Source organism: Chiloscyllium plagiosum, chromosome 7, assembly GCF_004010195.1.
Source record: "Chiloscyllium plagiosum isolate BGI_BamShark_2017 chromosome 7, ASM401019v2, whole genome shotgun sequence".
Lineage (NCBI taxonomy): Eukaryota > Metazoa > Chordata > Chondrichthyes > Orectolobiformes > Hemiscylliidae > Chiloscyllium > Chiloscyllium plagiosum.
In genome coordinates this window covers 10,823,912-10,845,414 of record NC_057716.1, presented here as the reverse complement: position 1 = coordinate 10,845,414, position 21,503 = coordinate 10,823,912, and the positions used below count along the sequence as shown (strand labels likewise).

The 21,503-nt window shown below is 40.2% G+C and overlaps 1 protein-coding gene and 1 pseudogene across 1 annotated transcript; both read left to right on the top strand.

Moving 5' to 3' along the window:
- The first annotated feature begins 10,373 nt into the window (after window positions 1-10,373).
- On the top strand, window positions 10,374-12,069 carry LOC122551310 (annotated as a pseudogene).
- Window positions 12,070-19,399: 7,330 nt separating this feature from the next.
- On the top strand, window positions 19,400-21,503 carry LOC122551302 (gamma-crystallin S-1-like). Its single transcript, XM_043693009.1, has 3 exons — window positions 19,400-19,487; window positions 19,573-19,815; window positions 21,155-21,503. The coding sequence occupies exons 1-3, from the start codon at window positions 19,443-19,445 to the stop codon at window positions 21,428-21,430; spliced, it is 564 nt and encodes a 187-aa protein (XP_043548944.1). The 5' UTR covers window positions 19,400-19,442; the 3' UTR covers window positions 21,431-21,503.

Here is a 21,503-nt window from a genome sequence, read left to right as displayed (position 1 = left end):
CAGTATTATTCTCATTCATTTAAGCATTTCTGTGGAGATCAATACAACTCTCGTGGAATTCTTGTTTAATTTACATCTCTTCTCTCAGTTAACAAATATATGCAGATTTAGCAATGAATGTTGCCCATGTCATTGTTAATTTAATATATAGACTTAGTGAAAATGAGAATGAATCTCACAATCGTAATGAGGATGCCAAGGGAATTAAAGGTAGATTTTGTGATGGTACTGCCTATGGTACCCAATCCTCCTTAGATCCAGAAACAGTGACAAAGAACTGAAGAGTTGCAAATGGTGCATCTTTTGACAAAAAATGGGGTTAAGTGCAAATCCAGCATCTAAAGGATAATCTGTTTAACCTTAGTGGCAGCAAAACATTTAGCTTATTTGAAGTACAATTTCCAGTTGCTTGGCACTTATACATAAATAGAAAAAAAAGGCAGCATTAGTAGGTTAAAGGTGACAGATGTTTATCTGTCTTGATTGAACTTTATTGGTTAAAGTACACAGACGATTGATGAGTGGAATGTGAATGATATGGTCTATGTGAAGTACCAAATAGAGATTGATGAATAACACTTATTAGACATGCAGCAAAACTAAAATTCACAGAAAAAAAGAAGAGAAAGTGACAAAATCAATATGAAGTTGACAAAGTTAAAGGAAACAGAAGGTCGTAGTGCACAGGATTTTTTCAGACTGCCTGTAACTATGCACTAAGGACATTCAGATGTTTTTGACAACTTCTCTTTACATATAATAATGTACTAGATTTGGGTTTGCACAGTATAATTTCACCCTTTGCAGATCATACAAACTCAGAAGTATTTTACATTGTGAGGAGAGTGGTTACAGACTTTAAGAAGATCTGGGTAGGTAGGTGAGATGGGTGGATATTCAATCCTGAGAAGGGTGAATTGATTGACTTTGGTGGGGACAAATGATTGGAGTCAATTTAAAAAAGAAAAAATGTACAATTCTAAAGGAAGTACAGGAATTACTAGAGCTGGAAATATATGAGCAATAATTATTGAAAGGGTCAGTAGTGATTGAAAAAGTGACCAGAAAGGCAGATTCATCAGAAGGTTTATAAAAAGGTTGATAGTGTATGCATTGTTTAGTCTAACCTGGAGTATTACTTTTTATACTGGGTAAAATGCTTGAGGAAGCATTTTTAATTTTAGTGACGTTGCAGAAATGATTCAGGAGAATAGTTTTAAGCGTGGGATTTTAGTTGCATGGATAGATGGGGAAGCTAGAATTGTTTTTCTTAAAGTAAAGACAACTCAGAGAAAATGTGATAAACATTTTCAAAGTCTTGTTGAGGCTATGATTTGGAGGAGCCGGTTTTGGATTGGGTGGACAAAATTAAAAATTTGTTATAGTCCAACAGGTTTATTTGGAAGCACTAGCTTTCAGAGCGCTGCTCCTTCATCAGGTAGCTGTGAAACAGGATCATAAGACACAGAATGTATAGCAAAAGATTACAGTGTCATGCAGCTGAAATGATGAACCTAGATTAAGTCTTTCATCTTTTATAATGGTATTGCTCATTTCGGCTCTTTAGTATGCAAATTCAAGAACTTCTTTTAAGTCACATTCTCAAAATAATGTCAGCTTTTCTAACAAAAGGTGCCATCTCAGCTCAGACAATGTATTAAAGGTGCACAGTTAAAGTTTGTCCCTCCCCAATCTTGAGTCAGACTGGTGGGTGATAGTATGCATGTGAGTGTGTGCGTGTGGGTGTGAGTGCACGTGAGAGAATGTGTTTGCATACGTGTAAGCTTTGTAAAGTATGTGTGTAAGTGTGATGGGGTAAGCCTGTGAGAGGGTGCGTGTGTGGGTGTGAGTATGGGGTATGTATGTGTGTGGGTATGAGAGACAGCTTGTGTATGAGAAAGGATCAGCATGAGTATGTGAGTAAGTAAGAATGTGTGTGCGCTTGTGTGTGTGAGCGAGAGAGAGTGTATAGTGCAGTGGGATCAGCTCTAATGTGACATGAACCCAAGGTCACGATTGAGGTCATCCCCATGGGTATCAAACTTGGCCATCAGCCTCTGCTTGGCCACTTTGCATATTGCCTGTCCTGAAGTCCACTTTGGGGGATGGTCACCCAAAGATCGGGTCCTACTTTCTCCTAGAAGTATCAAGAAATACAGGTAACTGATCTGAGGTGATTAGCAGCACACCAGAGGTGACAGGAAGTAGAACATTGGTATCTGAGGTGGGTTTGGGATCTGGGATAGATTTCCTGGGGTGCAATGGTGCCAGACACAATCACAGCACAAAAACATGCTCCACTAACTGCCAATTTGTATTGCTCGTTAGCTTCTTTTATTTTTTTTAATGTTCCAACGCAAAAGATAAAGAGCAGCAGAGCTTTAGTTTGAAGTGAGAATGAAAGTCAGTTTCTTATCCAACCATTGCTAATAAGTAAAATATATTACAGTTATTAAGTAAAATGTAAATGCAAAGATTAAAACTCATTACAAATAAAACATATTTATCAAGTTGAAATTCAGATTTGTTCATTACTTGCTGCAGATTCTCTTTGTGAGAGGGGAAGAGGTTAGATATTTGAAGTCAAAATTATCAGTTGCAATAGTTTCTGTAGCTGAATATTTGAAGTTATTTGTGTAGTTAGCCTCAATAGTAGAACAGGCTTTGAGAGAGAAAGTTTCTAGAAAGTTCAGGCATTGAGAGAGAGAAGGTTTCTGAGTAGAACAGGATTTGAGAGAGGGATGGCTTATTGTTCCTCATTAGTTCTGTGGTTACATTAATTACAGATCGCCTCGGCTCTTTTGGCAAAACTGACAGATTTCCAAAAGTCTTCATCTTTACCCTCTCCTTTTCTTATTCCAAGAGAAATGGCTCATAATCAGGCAGAAAGAAAGTCAAGATGGGTGGTGAAGAGACCAACATTGAGCTCCTTGCCCCCTTTTGATGATAGGAACCTGACCTCTGCCAGCCCCAAGTGGCAAAGTGACCATGACCATGCCCCTAGACTGATGTTGGAGGCCACCCCTGACTGATTGCATTGGAAATCTATCGCTGAAGGGCATCTCCGTGATTTGATGGAAGACTATTCCACTTCGACTTTGCGACATGGCCATTTGGTTAAGGCACATATATTGGTCTTGCTGCATATACTCCTGGCACATGATACAGATGTGAGACTGATGTAGTCTGGTGATGTATGTCAACATGTCCAACCTCTTCACTGCTGAAAGTTATGACGCCTGCCTGGTCTTGTGTGCACTAAGAGGGCATAAGTGTTGTGAGCCTTTAACATGTGGCTGAGAGGGAAAAGCATAAAAACACAAGGCAGAAATGCACAGTGCGTCCATGGCAGCGCAAAGGTAATGAGGGCTAAGAGAATGAGCAAAGAGCCCTGAGATGCACCTTGGTCAAATCCATGATATGTGTTCCTGTCCCAGTATGCTGACAGCAGCATTACAATGAAAGGTACTGAGGTGCTCCAAATTGCAGCATTGAAGTGCAGCATCATATTGTACATGGACTGAAAATGTTTCCTGTGGTTGTAGTGCAGCTGTTAAGTGTCTGGTGCCAATACCTGTGGATGCTTGGTGCATGCCATTATTGCTCATGGAGTAGACCCCGAGAGGTTGGGGACTCATCTCCAAAGATGGAGGGCCAGAGTTCAACTTGTCAGGTTACTGTTCTGATTTTATATCAGGCATTGTAGGTGGAAGAATGGGAATGTGCTTATAAGTGAGGCGAGCTGAAATAATAGTGAGATGTTAGTGCATGATAATGTGTGCAATTAGGCCTCTTGCTGCTCAGTAATGAGACTTTCTTCTTGGTGCTCCATAATTGTTGGAAAATGGGACACTTTAATCTGGATGTTGACAACCACCTCACTGACAAACTCCCACAATTATCGTAACTTTCTTACCAAAGTGGTAAGTGCCTGAGAAGTTTCCACTCACTGTCTCAGAGCCCTTGGTTGGAAGTTTGGGATAAAAATGGTGCCTCTCACTCTTGTACAAACATGGCAATCAAATGGCTTCCTTCTGTGTTGAAATCAACTTGTAATTTTATGAATCATTGTAAAAGATTTTTATATCATTTTAGTTAGCTAAGGGAAATCTGGAAGAATAATCAAAACATCTAAACTAGAATGTTTATGCATCATTTAGTGTAACTTCACTTTCTCCCACAACTCCATAGAACGTATATTGAGTTAATTTAACAGGATTATAACCTTTTCTCAGAGCATTTGATGGAGGTCAGCTTTGATTCTGATTCTGACATCACTATAACTCCCCCCTCCCACTCCACAATGGTCATACAAGGCCTGGGCCTCTTCCACTGCCAAATCCTAGCCACCTAGCGCCTGGAAAAAAAACACCTCATCTTCCACTAGGGACCATCCAACCACACTAAATCAATTTTGGCTTGACCAGTTTCCTCACCTCCCCTTCCCCCACCTCATCCTGGATCCAACCCTCCAACTTGGCACCGCCCTGTTGAACTGTCCTACCTGTCCATCTTCCTTCCCACCTATCTGTTTCACCCTCCACTCCGACCTATCACCATCACCCCCCACCTTCATCACACCTATTATCACATTCCTAGCTACCTTCTCCCCAGTCACGCATCCCTCCCATTTATCTCTCAGCCTACTTGAGCCCCCCACCTTGCAACATTCTTGATGAAGAGCATTTGCTCAAAACGTTGGCTCTCGACTCTCCTGGTCTTGGATGTTGCCTGACCTGCTGTGTTTTTCCAGTGCCACACTTTTTGATTATGATTCTGACATTTCTTCGGAAAGAAGACTTCAAAGCTGAAAGAAAAGTTAAAAGGATATGAGAAGGTTTGAATCCATGAGTTTCTAATGACAGTGGACGATAAATGGTGGTGTTCCAGTGGATTGTTGGAGAGAGGAGGAGGTGATAGACAATATGACAATAGACAATAGACAATAGGTGCAGGAGTAGGTCATTCTGCCCTTCGAGCCTGCACCACCATTCAATATGATCATGGCTGATCATCCTTAATCAGTATCCTGTTCCTGTCTTATCTCCATAACCCTTGATTCCATTATCCTTGAGAGCTCTATCCAACTCTTTCTTAAATGAATCCAGAGACTGGGCCTCCACTGCCATCTGGGGCAGAGCATTCCACACACATCACCACTCTCTGGGTGAAGAAGTTTCTCCTCATCTCTGTCCTAAATGGTCTACCCTGTATTTTTAGGCTGTATCCTCTGGTTCGGCACTCACCCATCAGCAGAAACATGTTTCCTGCCTCCAGGGTGTCCAATCCTTTAATACTCTTATATATCTCAATCAGATCCCCTCTCAGTCTTCTAAACTCAAGGGTATACAAGCCCAGTCGTTCTAGTCATTCAGCATAAGGTAGTCCCGCCATTCTAGGAATTGACCTCGTGAACCTACGCTGCACTCCCTCAATAGCCAGAATAACCAGATGTGTCTTTGAGGAGGGAGGAACTGTCCCCTCATGATACTTCATCCATTATAACTGTAGGACAGGTTTGAGGACCCAAGGTGGTATTTTCCTGCCCATCATTTACATATCTTCACATGTTTTCAGGAACAATGTCATACCATTGATTCATACATATTTTTACACAACAGGATGTGAGCAATTGACCACATAATGTGTACACTTAATAATGCATTTTAAAATTAAAATATTTAGCTGTGGAATCTTCCTTCATTAATTTCTTTTCAGTTCCACAAAGTCGATTCTATCCCTGAGCACTCTTTTAAATTCTACAAATTGTTCTTTCACTTGTTGTTGTATATCACTATTTCTGATATAGCCATAGTTCAAAGGTTGCTGATACGCTAAAATATGAGTTGATGATCATAAGACTTGCCGAATCTCACATTCTCAGTGAGATCATGTGCATGGTAATCACACCTCTGACACATTTTACTACTGAAGGATTTTGATATTTTATCTGCTGAAGACAAGAAACAACTATTTCATTTTGAGTCTCTTCTGATCAGTGTATGTGCAATATTAAGTAAAGCACAGATATAAACTGAAAAGCAGCAGTTACACTGTTTACTTTCACTTCCATTTATCACTGTTCAATCAAAGCATAGATTATAGATTGCTACTGAAAGAGAACTGAATAAACTGTTCAAGGAACAGGAACAGGGTAAGACCCAAGGGTCTTCAGCCAAATTGCAAGAAAGTCAGTCATCTTTTGTAGGAATTCTTTAGAATCAGGATTTGTACCAAAATTATGGAGAAAAATTAAAATTACCATCAAGTTTAAAAAGATTAGTGGAAAGTGCTATAAATTATAGGCTCATACATCAGACATTTGTTTTGGAGGAACTGTAAAAAGACTACCTTAATCAAAGACATTAATTGACACAAAAGAAGATGCAATCATAAAATAAACACATCCTTATTGGAGGTCTTTAGGGATATATTGAAACTTATGATGTTATTGTTTATGTAGACTTTGATAAGCTGCTTGCTTTTGGTGACCACCAAGTAATGCTGATTTACAAACAACTGAATGAACTGAGGTAGAAATAATGCTTGTGAGAGAGACAGAGAGAGCGAGAGAGAGGGAGTCGTGAAAATATAATAGCTTCAATAATAAAAAGTGGTTGAGGAAAACCCTGGTTTCAGAGCTGTTCCCTTTAACATTCATATTGCATATTATTAATTTAAAAATCAGAATGGAAACAAAACTATGAAAAATTTCTACTTAAATCAAGATGGACATTGCAAACAATCAAAAGCAAGTGGGTCAGGTACAATGTCTGGAAATCAGGAAAGTTTAATAAGCACCGGAACTGTAATTGTAAAGGATCTGGCTGTACTAGTGAATGGCAGTGCTATCTAATAGGTGGGTGATACTGTGCATGGAATTAAACACTCTTCACATTAATCTGAGGTTTCAATGGTGGCAGAGGATTTAGAAAGTTAATAACCTAACAGAAGCTTGGCATATAGTCCATCAAAATTATTTTGGCAGTGATTACAATGTAAAGGGAATTTCTGCCTGTGGGGCTGCTGATACTGCAAAATAATTACCGAATGAGTATGACTACAACCATGCATAGCAGCTTGACATTATTCAGGACAAAGCAGTCTGCTTGCTTGGCACCACAGAAACACCTAAATGTCCATTCTCTCTAAAGCACCATGGCAGCTGTGTGTCCCATATGCACTGTGGTATTTCACCAATCTTCCAACATCAGCACCTTTCATACTCAAGACTACTGCCATCTAAAAAGATAGATGGGAACCTCATCATCTGTAAATTCATCTCACAAACACATAATATCTTGACTTGAAACTATATTGCTGTTCCCCTCTGTCTCTGAATAAAAATGTTTCTGGCAGTATATCTAGATGATTTCCAGCTATTCAAGAAGCAGTTTACCAGCACCTTCTCAAGATCAATTAAGTTTTCTCACAATATTTTCTGTTTTTCTTCTCACTAATTATGCAAATAAGATGTTGGATACATTATTAACTTAACTTAGCCTCTTAAAATCACTTTTATTCCAACCTGTTGACTTGGTTTTCATCTTAAGACATTCTCTGTTATCATTTGAATGTGTATTTTATTGAGAAATATCATGTACTTCTCCTGTCTGTTCTAGTTCATTGCCCATTCTTTAATCCATTAATGAATCTTCCATTGCTGGGTTTTTCTTTATATTTGTAGAAAAAGGAGTTATGAACACATTGGAGGAACTCTATTCCCTGATCTGTTATCCCTTTACTATTGTGCCTATCTTTTATCTCTAATTAACATCAGATTATATGAAATCTTATAACATTGTTATTGTATTTTATTTCATTCATTTCCCTAAGTTGTGTGCATATTATTTTAATCACCTATCTTTCACCAAATGCGATTGATGCTTTATTATTTTTATCTTGATTCATATCCATTCTAATTTTTATCTTGTAAATAACTGTTTTTTTTTGTGACCATTAAGTCATCTTTGATAATCACAGCTCCTCCAACTCCCTCACTTTCCCTCTCTATTTTCTTCAAATATGGTATAACCTACAATATTTAATACCCAAACCTGATTATTTTGTAGCCAAGTTTTCGCAATCTGTTCCAAAGAGGCCACACCACACTCAAAACATTAACTGTTTTCTCTCTCCACATATGTTGCCAGACCTGCTGAGTTTCTTGAGCAATTCAATTTCAGATCTTTAACACGTGAAGCATTTTGCTTGAATCTTGTAATCCGCTTGTGTCTGGTTCAGTCCAACAAATGATGGCCATCAGCTCCCTTTTTTTCTACAGAAACACTAAGTTCACTGATGTGAGGACCATTAACTAGCATTTAGTACGATTTCTTCTCGTATTATATTTGCCATCGCTTCAGACTCTTGTTGTAACACTACTTATTTCTCCAAATAGGGTCAGATCAATGTTGCACTGTTGTTTTTTGATTTGGAGATGCCGGTGTTGGACTGGGATGTACAAAGTTAAAAATCACACAACACCAGATTATAGCTGAACAGGTTTATTTGGAAGCACTAGCTTTCGGAGCACCGCTCCTTCATCAGGTGGTTGTGGAGTATTGCTCTGAAGGAGCTGTGCTCCCAAAGCTAGTGCTTCCAAATAAACCTGTTGGACTCTAACCTGGTATTGTGTGATATTTAACTTTGATTTTTTTTTAGTCATTACTAAAAGAATCAAGATACCTCCCAACAGTATGTGGATTCTAATGTGTATGTTTTTTTGTTGTTTTTTTTTAAACCCCCACACTACCGCCTAACTGCGATAGTGCTTATTTTTTTTCCCTCAGCACCCATGTTGTGTGTGTGCAGGTGTGAGACACAGTGAGAGACACAAGTTGCACAAATCTTTATTCACTTTCCACCACCAGGAAGAAAGGAAACACCCGAGTGACCAGTGACAAGCCGTGCCCTTCACATCAAAGGGCAGTGCTGTGTGATCAAACAGTGAAGGGGAGGGCAGGGATTAAATCAAAATAGAGTTGGAGGGGCAAATAATACACTCCACTCCCTGCGGGGCCCACCTCTCCCTGAACAACTCCAGGGTGTTGGTCGACACCGCGTGCTCCTTCTCCAAGGACACCCGGGTTCTAACGTAACCGCGGAAGAGGGGCAGGCAGTCGGCCCTAACGACACCCTCCACGGCCCGCTGCTTGGACCTGTTAATGGCCAGTTTGGCCTGGCCCAGGAGCAGACCCATGAGGAGGTCTTCTGACCTGCACTCCCTCCTCTGTACCGGGTGCCCAAAGATCAGGAGCATGGGACTGAAGTGCAACCAAAAGCAGAGGAGGACGTTTTTTTAAGAAAATCAAAAAGGGAGTGCAAACGCCCACACCCAATATACACATGGTCCATGGACTCTACAACGCCACAGAACAAGCAGTTGGGCTGGGAGTCCGTGAACCACCGCAATCTGCGGTTGCAGGGGACCGCTGTGTGCAGCACCCTCCACCCCAGATCCCCGAGAGAAAGGGGGAGGACTCCCACGTAGAGAGCCCTCCACTGGGGATCCCCACCGCCCGGTGGCAAATGGGCACGCCAAGGTATGTCCGGACGGTGGATGAGGGAAAAGAGGTGGATGGTGTGCAGCTGCAGTCAATTCAGGGCCTGCCTTTTTATGTCCTTAATTGGGACAAAATTAAAATTCCGGAGGCGGCTCAGGTTGTGGGATACAGGCTCCCGCGGGAAGTACGGGACCTTGGGGCCAATGTGAAATTCCGTCCGGGCTTGAAATTTCGTCCAGGCTTCTAATGTGTATGATCACACCATCGTCTGTCTTTTGATTGGTCTGCTTATACCTGCAAAATGGTCTCAGCTAGACTGAAATTTGGAACCTAATGCAACAAAACAGAAGCAAGACCAATGGACATTAATTAAGGTAGGATACTGAGTATGGGCTGTAACTTCTGTTAATAAATAACATGCACAAAACCAAATAGATACATGCAGTGATAAATCTTTAATAGATTGTGGAGAACAATACAGAGTTAAATCACCCTGGCAGTTACAGATTAGGCATGACGGAGAGTGCTGCAAATAAAGGAATTTGTTCTGGATATATACACCTGTCTTTTGAACAGTTTAAAAGTCAACTTCAGTCACTACCCCAACCTTTTGGAAATGTACCTGATTGAATATCTAGTGACAACTGTTCGAGAACTTCTGTGCAGATACAGTAATTGAAACATAATGACGTTGCCTTCTTCGCACAATTAAAATGGCATGGAGGCAAAACACATTCAATGCTATATTGGTGCCTTAAAATAGTTTGCTTTACAATGCATGAACATGACATGGTTTTTTTCTGCTTTTGTGCTGATTTTAAACTATGGTGCTCATTACAATAACAAAAGTATGGCCCAGAGAGGTATTTCTACCCAGCATATAAATACGAAGTTGTGTGAGGAGCTGAAATATTCAGTCAGTTACTAAGCTTTGAGCTCAAAATGGGAAAGGCAAGAATTACATTGTTTATATATTGTCAGAATTTTCTATAAAGTATTGCTGAGTTTGAGAAATGAGTAATTTACAAGGATTTATCTCTTTCCACAGATCATCTTTTACGAGGACAGGAACTTCCAGGGGCGGCACTATGAGTGCAGCAGTGACTGTGCTGACCTGCACTCCTATTTCAGCCGCTGTAACTCCATCCGTGTTGACAGTGACTGGTGGGTGCTGTATGAGAAACCCAATTACCAGGGGAGAGTATCCTGACTACCAGCGCTGGATGGGATTCAATGACTGTGTCAGGTCATGTCGCAGTTACCCATATGTGAGTCATTTCTGGTGGTTTGTATTTCTGACCCAAACTAACACTGAGAAATGATCAAAATGCTCAAAATTTTAAATCATGAACAACAAGTCTGTACAATCATTGGCTATTTCCACAGGCCAGAAGTTAACTTCTGCCAATGGTGTTAGCAGGCAGGAGACTGTCTGTCTGTCACCCATCTGATCTGATTTACTGATCCACATGTTTCTGATCTTGAGATTAAGTTAGGCAGTTTGTTTCTTAAAGCAATAGTTATGCAAACTTAGCTTTGTGCACCACATGATGGCAGTCCATCCAAATTGAAACAATAAGGTAATCTACAGCTGGACTAAGAGATAACTGAATACAATCTGTTAATTAATATACTTTTACTTACTCACTTCAGCTAATTTTAACTATTTAATATATATTATAGGAAAAAACAAATTGTCCTACTTGGAGAAACACAAAATGATAGCAATTGCAAAAGAATTTTATGGACATTGAAAAACTTCAGTCTGTGTTCAACTAGTATTAATCTCACGTGTACTCTTACAGGCACTTCTGTGATTACCTGCACAAGTTTATATCGAAGCTTCAAACACAGCAACCTATTAAACTGATAATAATAGGTCACCTCAGCTTCGCTCCAATGGTTAATGTCATCAAATGGGCCTTGTTATATATCAGTCTTGCTTTCTGTTTACTGCCATATGTGGGATTTGGCTAGTACAGTTAGCTCGATGTGAAATGCAGATGAATACCAAGTGTGTTTTCAGTCCCTGAGAAAACTGGAGCAGTTCATGGAGGTCTGCTCACTCTCCCTCCCTATGAGTAGTATAAGGTAGTACCTGAGAACCAAGATCCATGTGTGTTTGTGTCTCTCTTTTTTTTTCAGGGAATGATACCTACAGTCCATTTGAACAATGGCTAACTATTTTGTATATATTAAATATATATCTACAATAACATCTTATTTCTATTCCAGTACCGAGGAGGTTCCTACAGAATGAGGATTTATGAGAGGTCTGACTTTGGAGGACAGATGATGGAATTCATGGATGACTGTCCATCTGTCTACGATCATTTCCGTTACCGTGACATCCACTCCTGCCATGTGATGGACGGTTACTGGATCTTCTATGAACATCCCAACTACAGAGGGCGACAGTACTTCATGAGACCCGGTGAATACAGGAGATACAGTGACTGGGGAGGCTACAGCTCAACTATCGGATCTTTCAGGCGAATGAGGGATTTCTAGCTTGTCCTTGTAAAATATTTGCCATCCTAATAAAATACTCTCCATTACACTATTATATTGTTCAATTTTGGGGTTTGCATAATAATTGCGCAAAATAGTACTTGCAGTTGGTGATCTCATGCAGAATCCTTTACGACAATAATCTTAGTGATATCATCATTAAAAGGAACAATTAGAAAAGCAGAAAATGAGTGGACCACCACACATCCAGAACAGCTGGTATAGAGCCTGAGGGGATTATCTATTGCAGGGATTTGTATGGCTCAAAGTGGCTCATCCTATTAATTAGAACCAGCCGATCTTTTGATTTTACTCTGTTAAATAATGCACCAAGATCACCTGAGGCTGCTTTGTTTCAGCTCACTCAGCCTCACAAGTTCCAGTGTTCTATCAGTGCAACTGTAGCCTGCAAAAGGGGTAACTTGCAACACATAGTCCCCAACTTGTAACACCTTCCCCACTGAGGCAGACAGTACCTGAAAAGAGGGAACCAACAGCAACATCAACTAAGGCAGTAGACAAGATGGAAAGTGGGGTCATTAGCAATTTAACATCTGCAGCACCAAGGGATGAGGAGACATTTATTTGGATAAGATATGATTGGCGGAGGCATGAGAGGTGACTGGAAAGGAGTTGCAGAACGTTGCATGGTCAGTGTCTGGTTAGGGGAGATATTCAGATGACTTTATTCCTATGGGGTAGTGGTAGCTACACAAGAAATTGTCCAGGAGAATGTAATTCATTAAATCAAAAACACTTCGGAAAACATATCACACACTAAAACTATTTCAACAAGCTTTGCTAGAAAGTGATCTATTCCCACCATCTGTTTCTGTGGCTATTTCATACATTATTATAAGCGGAGAACCTTGAGATATTCTGAGATTACGAAAGGTGCTATGTAAATGCAAATTCTTCTTTCGTTATTTTCAGTGCCATCATCTATCATCATCCTCAACTAATGAATCAATATTCCTTCATGTTGAGGAATATTTGAAAGAGAAAATGAGGGATGCAATGGCACAGAATGTACTCTGAGTGGGGGAGTTCTATTTGGGTGCCTCAGTAGAACTGGTATGGAACAGCATGCATGAGCCTGAAGGACATATCTACCAAACTGCACTTTTGACTAGTTAAAGTCAACTTATAACTAAATGAGAGAAAGACCTATTTTGTTTTGTCCTCATTCTTCCTGTTGCAAATGTGTCTGTTCATCTGGGTATTTGCAGGAGTGATCACAGCATCGACATTATGGAAATAAAGACCTGTCCTCACACTGAGATCTGTGTCAGTGCAGTGCTTGCCAGATCACAACAGTGAACCTGTTCTCAGTAGATTACCTTTGAAATGAATGTCTCTGTACTGGTGGAGAATGAGGAAGAATGCCTTGATAATGCATCTGCTGAGGGTTCAACATCATCCTCCTCAGAGGTGGCGCTAGAAATGGGACTGCAGGATAGAACTCTTCTGCTTCCTTCTCGCAGTTTGGGAATGGGACCTAGAGACTGCTAAGTAAAACGAAAAGAGATGGTAGCATCATGAGTTGTGGCCCTCACATAAGTAGCAGAATCCATTGAGGAGTGTACACTTCCAAACTCACCACCAGCGCTGGTATGACACCTTACTTTCCTGACAACTCTGTTACCTTGTCCTCTCTACATAAGGCATACCAGCCACTCTATTCCCAACCCACCAACCTCCAATCCACATGTCTGTGTATGTTCACATCGGTTGTGTATATTTTTCACCTGCAGAAGGACAGAGGCATTAAGAGACATTAGTGTGGGCACATAAGCACTTCCTTTGTATTCATGAACACAGATTGAAATGTTAGTCCCTCATGCCATGAAGGTCTGGTTTACCATGACTGATAAGAAGAATTTGGTTGAGGAAATTTGAAGAGTGAAGATTTCCAAATGAATGGCGTTTCTTTATAGAATTAGAGTAGGTGGAAGACAATAAAGTGTTACTTATTATGTCTGCTTGACCTCTGCTCAGCGCCAACATTTGTAGTTGTGTTTTTGTCCAGTGCAACCCTCTGGTGAAGGGTGTAATCAAATGTGTAAGTTCTCCCAGTTGAGATGGAAGCCCCTGTGACCTGATGATGCAGGAGTTCGTATGTGTTGCAGCTCTTTTAATATTTTAACTGTAAAACCTGGCAGATGTGTAATAGCCAATTGTCCTTTTGTGAAAGAAATGCAACATTGGCTGTCACAGGCAAAGGATGAGATGAGTGCTGTGGATGTTGTATATTTGGATTTTCAGAAAGCATTTTTTACGATGACACATAGCAGTTGGCTAGTAAATGAAAAATGTTTGGGATTGATGTTTTTTTTGGCAGCATTGTTTAGAAGTTGGCTAAAAGATGGCAAACAGATGGATATTTCTCAGATTAGAGATGAGTTGAAAGTGGTGTTCCCTAGGGATCAGTGTTAGAACCCTTTGATTTGTCTGCTTTATATAAACAATTTGGAGTTAGGTGCTGAGGGAAAGATCTCTAAATTTGCAGACGATTCTATGCTAGGGAGAATAGTGCATCGTGAGGATGATGCTGAGTGACTTCAGAGGGACATTGACAAGTTGGCCAAATGGGTAGACATTTGGCCGATTGAAATTCAATGCAGAGAAATGTGAAGTGTTATCTGGGTAAATATGGCATCTGGAAGTTTGAGCCTAAATGATACAGTCGCCATCATGCTTTGTGCCTGCCTATGGATTTGATATTCTATTTATGCATGTATATATCATCAGTTTCACAATAACATGGTAGCTCCGTTCTTGTGCAATCCTGTGTTATAAGAAAATCATGTAATAGCAGCACCATTTAAACTGCTGGGTCCGGAATTGCGTTATAAGCAATGCATGCTTTAAAACTTTGTACTTTAGTAACAGTGTTCCCAATTTATCAATCATGTTATTGTGAACTCATGTTAACGAAACACGCGTTATAGCAGAATGAACTATTCAATGAGCTGAGAAGAATGTATTGGCATAGGACATCTTGTTCTGGGCCCAACCTCAAGTACTTCCTGCCTTTAGGTGCCATCACCATACTTAGTCTCAAAAAGAACAAGATTATGCCAAGATCTCAAGGAACTGAAGAATTTAGATTAGGAATTTCATTTCTCTTCCCAGGCTATCGTTTCATTCTCAGCGTCTAAGGTAGTTCGAATGGCAGATTTTCATTCTTTCCAATTCTTAGTGTTATTTCAACTTGAATGGGAACTCCACCAAAGACATATCATAGACTAACTTCTGACTGCCACATCTTACAAACAAAAAACAAAGAACTGCAGATGCTGGGAACCTAAAACAAAAACAGAAGTAGCTGGAGAAACTCAGCAGATCTGGCAGTATCTTTGGAGAGAAACAGAGTCAATGTTTCAGGTCCAGTGACCCTTCCTACAATCATTTGCTTTAGAATTGCTGCAGGGCCCTCTGTGTCTAACAGTGACCTGGTAAAACAACTGTGAGGACAGCAAAGTGCAAGCCTCACGATTCTTCTTCCAATCTCAGCATGAAAAGACTCTCCCACATTTAATGTGATTGGATGGACCCCGTTACTATGTAAATAAATCTACTGTAATTTTGATCACATGTCCTCTGCACTAGCAGGAGTTGCTTCTCAAATTAACAGCAGAATGCTAAACAATTCAAGGAAATACAAGCCCAGCACATTCATTCCGGAAGCACGTTAGAATGAGGTTATTTAAAAACTGAAAGAACTGCGGATGCTGTAAATCAGAAATTGCTGGAAAAGCTCAGTAGATCTGGCAGTATCTTTGGAGAGAAGTTAGAGTTTACGTTTCACGTCAAGTGACCCTTCCTCAGATTTTGTTGTTGTAGAATGAGACTATCACTGCCTTTTCACATTTGAGGAAGTATTGTTCTCTCACACAGGTCAACATCCTGATGCTTGTCTGTATTTTCTCCCTCAGAATATTGCTGTCAATTCTCTATTTCCTCTGAATCCAGGGACCACCCCCCACTCCCCTCCCCACCTGCCCAACAATCTGATACAACTTTTCTGGGTTGCCCTACGAGGTTATGTTCAAGTTGTCCAGGCATCTGAACCTCATTTTAAGCAGGCTTATCGTCTGTTCCACTATAATCCTGTGTCAATCTGAGGGTCTTATAAAGGTGTCATGAGCCATGCTTGCTGAGGGCAGTCCTTGTATTCCAGTAGTATCTCTGTATAGCTTGGGGATCTTGAAAGAAGGCAGAAACTTGTCAATTCTCAGGAAGACAAGAGTCATGGCACTTCCCAGGATATCTTGCACAGACCTCCAAGATCTGGCATTTGTGATTGGATATAATTTAATCATTGATGGAGTGGAAGACCCTTCTGTTGATGAATGCTGCCATTTGATGATAGAGCATTTTTAAAGTAACATAGGTGTGTTCTAAACCCAGGAGCAGTCAGTGGTGATGGACCGTACTATTGTGCAAGTTGCTTGACTCTGCTAATTATGAGGGAATGACAGTAACAGATGGGATCTAGATAAAAAGATATCAGTGATATCCTGGATGCGTTTATGTGTCGAAGATGAGTTGGTGCCACACACTTCCCCAATTGCTCCTTGAAATGAAAGCCCTGGCACTAAAATTCTGGATAGCTGTGACCTTGACAGCTGCCTGAATGGCATGGCCACCCAGTCCTTTTGACAGAGCCTACAGGTTATACATAATTTATGCACCATTCACATGGTAGCCAATGCACGCAAACCTCATGGGCAATGCAGGTAGTACAGCCTCAAGCATGCACCCTAAAAATGCTCAGCTTTTATGATGTTTGCAAGGAATGTGGCACCAGAGGATATTGGAAGCATCAATGCAAAAAAAATTAAATAGAGTTATACAAAATGGAAACAGACTCTTCTGTCCAACTAGCCCACGCCCACCATGTTCCCAAACTAAACTAGACCATCAGCTTGCATCCAGCCCACATCCCTCTAAACCTTTCCTATTCATGAACATATCCAAATGTCTTTTCAATGTTGTAACTGCACCTGCATCCACCACTTCCTCTGGCAGATTTTTCCACATACTAACCACTCTGTGTAAAAAAGTTGTCCCTCATGTCCTTTTTAAATCTTTCTCCTCTCACCTTAAAACATGTACCCTAGTTTTGAACTCCCCCATCATAGGGGACAGGTCTTTGCTATTCCCCTTATCTATGCTCTTGATGATGTTATAAATTTCTGTACAGTCACCCCTCAACCTCCAATGCTCCAGTGAATAAAGTCCCAGCCTTTCAAGTCTATTTTCATATTCAGATCTTCCATTCTCAGCACCATCTTAGTAAATCTTTCCTGAAACCACTCCAATTTGATGACATCCTTCCAATAACAGGAGGACCAAAACTGCATGCAGTACTCCAGAAGAAGGCTCAGGTGCAATGTTATGGGAAGCCAGAACTAAAATCCAGACAGGCGCAGTATTCTAACCAACCAAGACAGTGTCCCAGACAATATCAAGACAAGATCCATAAAATCCCCAGTTATGTGACACCATCAGGTGATGAGGATAACAAGCACATTGAATAGAATCCATTACACATAAGTGTCACTATGAAAATTCACTATACGCACCTCAAATATCTTATGTTGTGGACACCATGGTTCCAGTGCCTGGAGGTAAATGGCAAGCAGAGTAGCCCCAAGACAATGCTAAGGACCACAGATCACAAGAAGCACCAATGAAACCCCTATGCTTATAATGGGAGAAGGTTACCTAACTCAACAAAGATAATCAGCCAATGGGCTACATAACACAGTTTGGACCAGCTATTCTGAACTTGCAAATGTTATATCACAGAACTGATAGGGAAAGATTATTTGGCAGGCATGTTCAAACAAATACTGCCCTAGCTCACTCATGGATATTCCAAGGAATACACAATGCATTGACTGGATGAAAGTGGTTGAAGGGAGGATATGAAAGACCTCCATGAGCAGCATGTGGGCATATCACCTGATCTGAATATAAGACAGGAAGTTTGAATACAATGTCCAACTGATGTGTCTTGGAATCCGGTCAAAATTGTTAGCTTACATCCAGAAACAAATTGCGTGAGGAAATAAATACTAATTCTGAACAGTACCACAATAAGAAAAAACTGAAAAATCCTTATGCGACTAGAACACAGTCAGAAATGTTTCAACAACAAATCAAATTGTTGATACATTTTAGATGCTGGTAAACTTATTACTCTGTATTTGTTGCTTTGGCATGTGATAACGTTGACTATTTAAGGATAACATTTTATTAGAAAATGGGGGTGTTGAGATTTGATGTGCATGTACCTTTAAAAAGTGTATCTTAAATGGCTGTCAATCACTACCCACCTCAACATTTTGTGATGTATTAGTCCAATGACTTGTTTGTCATTCTGAAGCAGCAGCATAGAAATAGGATGTATAATACTGAGCTTTCATTGAGCAAAATTGACATATACTCTGATCTGGAATTAAAGGCCAGCTAATGGGGATCATGTAACCACTGCCAGTTGTTCTAAACAAAAACCCATCTGGTTCACTAATGTCCATTAGCAAAAGAAATCTGCCCATCCTTATCTGGTCTGGCCTACGTGTGACTCCAGACCCACAGTAATGGGACCAAAAGCCTCCAGTTACACCAGTTTCCAAGATTCTGTGGTATACAGCGCATGTCTTTGTCAGGAAAAGATTATAGTTAAAGACGAGCCTCCAGTTTTAACATTTACTCTCTGGATTTCTGAGTTGCAGTGTGGAAAGGGAAAAGAAATGGAACAATTTAAAAATAAAAAGGAAAACTTTGAAATCGAGATATTGCCAAAATGAGAAGCCAATGCACATCATGATGCAAAGGGGTGAAAGGTGAACAAAACCTATGCGATTTCGAGAATGGCAAGATGTAGTTTAGAGCACTTGAGGTTGATAAAGTGCAAAAGGTTGGAGGCTGGCATTGGAACAGTTCGACTGTGCTAAAGGTCAATTCAGCAGCAGATCTGAAAGAGGTGAAGGGATCATATTAAAACTAAAGTGTGCTGATTATGTAATTCAAAAACATCCACATAGTTCTATTGATATAAAGTTTGGTGAAAGTGGCGTATGCAAAATAAATAATAAACAAAGCAATAATATCTGGTTATAACCTCAGCAGAGTGTATAGTTCAATGCTGTTTGTGTATTTTACTTTGAGAATAACTAGGGCCCCTAATCTTTTGTTCTTTTTTTTCCTCTACAGGACAATTGAAACAACATGAAAGCAAACGAAAAACAGCTAATAGAATCTATTGCTTTGAGTAAAGGGGTTTTATTGAAATATCTGTAACACATTTTTGGTTTTTTTTGCTGATCTGTGCTTGAGATTGTTTAAAATAACAAAGGCAGTCTCTGCAATGGTCTCTCATGTGTATAAATACAGACCAGCCAGAGTGATAGCATGTGCAGACGCTGCTATACCAACTGTGAGCTCAAAATGGGAAAGGTAAGGTTAACCTTCATAGTTGTCACCTTTTATTAATAATTACTTGGAAAACAGAAATATTTTGTTTCATTTCCTTTACCCACAGATCATCTTTTACGAGAACAGGAACTTCCAGGGGCGGCACTATGAGTGCAGCAGTGACTGTGCCGACCTGTCCTCTTACTTCAGCCGCTGTAACTCCATCCGTGTTGAGAGTGACTGGTGGGTGCTGTATGAGAAACCCAATTACATGGGATACCAGTATGTTCTGACCAGGGGGAAGTACCCTGACTACCAACGCTGGATGGGATTCAATGACTGTGTCAGGTCATGTCGCTCCTACCCACATGTAAGTCAAACGTTGTCCTTATAGACAAAATGAGCTGGTCACTTGGTTAATATTTACAAAGGATTGTTCACCTATTGCTTTAGTTCATCAAAAGGTTCAGTGGTTTGTCATTTCCACATTCCTGCATTGCGTCTGCTCGTAACTAATTTGCCTCTGCTGTAACATGCATGATTTTCCTCAGGACTGGCCTGATTGATAGCTGTAACTTTGATGGAGAAATGGATGGAACTGTTGGGATACACTGATAGAGTCAGGGTGGACTCATCTTCCAAGAAAACACAGGGACCAGTCAAAACAATCTCTGTGTAAACTCTCATTGATACATGTATTAACAAAATAAATAATAAATAGTGTGGCTAAGCATTCATGATAAACCACATGCTGGAAAGGTGAGAGAAATGGGACCAGAATTTTTTCAGGAGCCAAATGTTCATACTTGCACCTACTTATTGGACAACTCATGAGAAAACATTGCATCAAAATGCTCTCTAGACTTTCTTCTACTTCTTTCCCAGGACATACTAATTGGAAGCAACTCTTTAGGTCATAATCCGCCATGACCTGATTGAGTGCCAGAAGAGGCTTGAAGGGCACTATAGCCTATTCCTGTTTCTTTGTTCCCATATTTCCAAAGTTAGTATTCACAAACTGGATATCCATTTCTAGTTCCAAGGCTGGCTGCACTGTAATTTCATTCCAAAACCTTTTCCGCTCATGGTTTTATTTTTATCAACAGTAATTTTTATTCAATGTTTGACAGTATTGAATATTATCAAAACAGTGATTACAAAACGCCTGGGAGCCAAATACCAAATACTGCAACATACAAAAAGAGACATGAACAGCTTGATACAAAACAGGCTGTTTAATGCCTTTGCTTGAGAATTTTCATTAAAACTGTAAGTAGTTTCCCTGATAATGTTACAAGTAGAAAGCACATCCTCTTTTATACAATTTTACTGCACTTGGTACACATATGTTTATAGAGCCATCACACATGTTCCATTTCAGAGGAGTTGATGGCCTAGTGGTATTATCATTAGGCTATTAACGTTGAGACCCAACTAACCTCCTGGAGATCTGAGTTTGAATCCTGCAATGGAATTAAGAATTTAATATTGTGCATGAAATCATTGCCATTGTCAGAAAAACCCATCTGGCTCATTAATGTCCTTTAGGAAAGGAAACTGCTGTCCTTACATGATCCAGCCTACAGTTCCAAAGCAATATGGTTGACTCTTAGCTGCCCTCTGGACAACTAGGAATGGGCAATAATTTCTGGCCTGACCAGGGATGATCTCATCCAGTAAATGATTAATTTGTTTTTTCTCTATTCCAGTACCGAGGAAGCTCCTACAGAATGAGGATTTACGAGAGGCCTGACTTTGGAGGACAGATGATGGAATTCATGGATGACTGTCCATCTGTCTACGATCGTTTCCGTTACCGTGATATCCACTCCTGCCATGTGATGGACGGTTACTGGATCTTCTATGAACATCCCAGTTACAGAGGGCGACAGTACTTCATGAGACCTGGTGAATACAGGGGATACAGTGACTGGGGAGGCTACAATGCAACTGTTGGATCTTTCAGGCGCATGAGAGACTTTTAATTCCTTGTTGAAAACAGAATTCTGACATACGTAATATTCTGAAACATAATAAATATGCTATCAGCCTAACAGA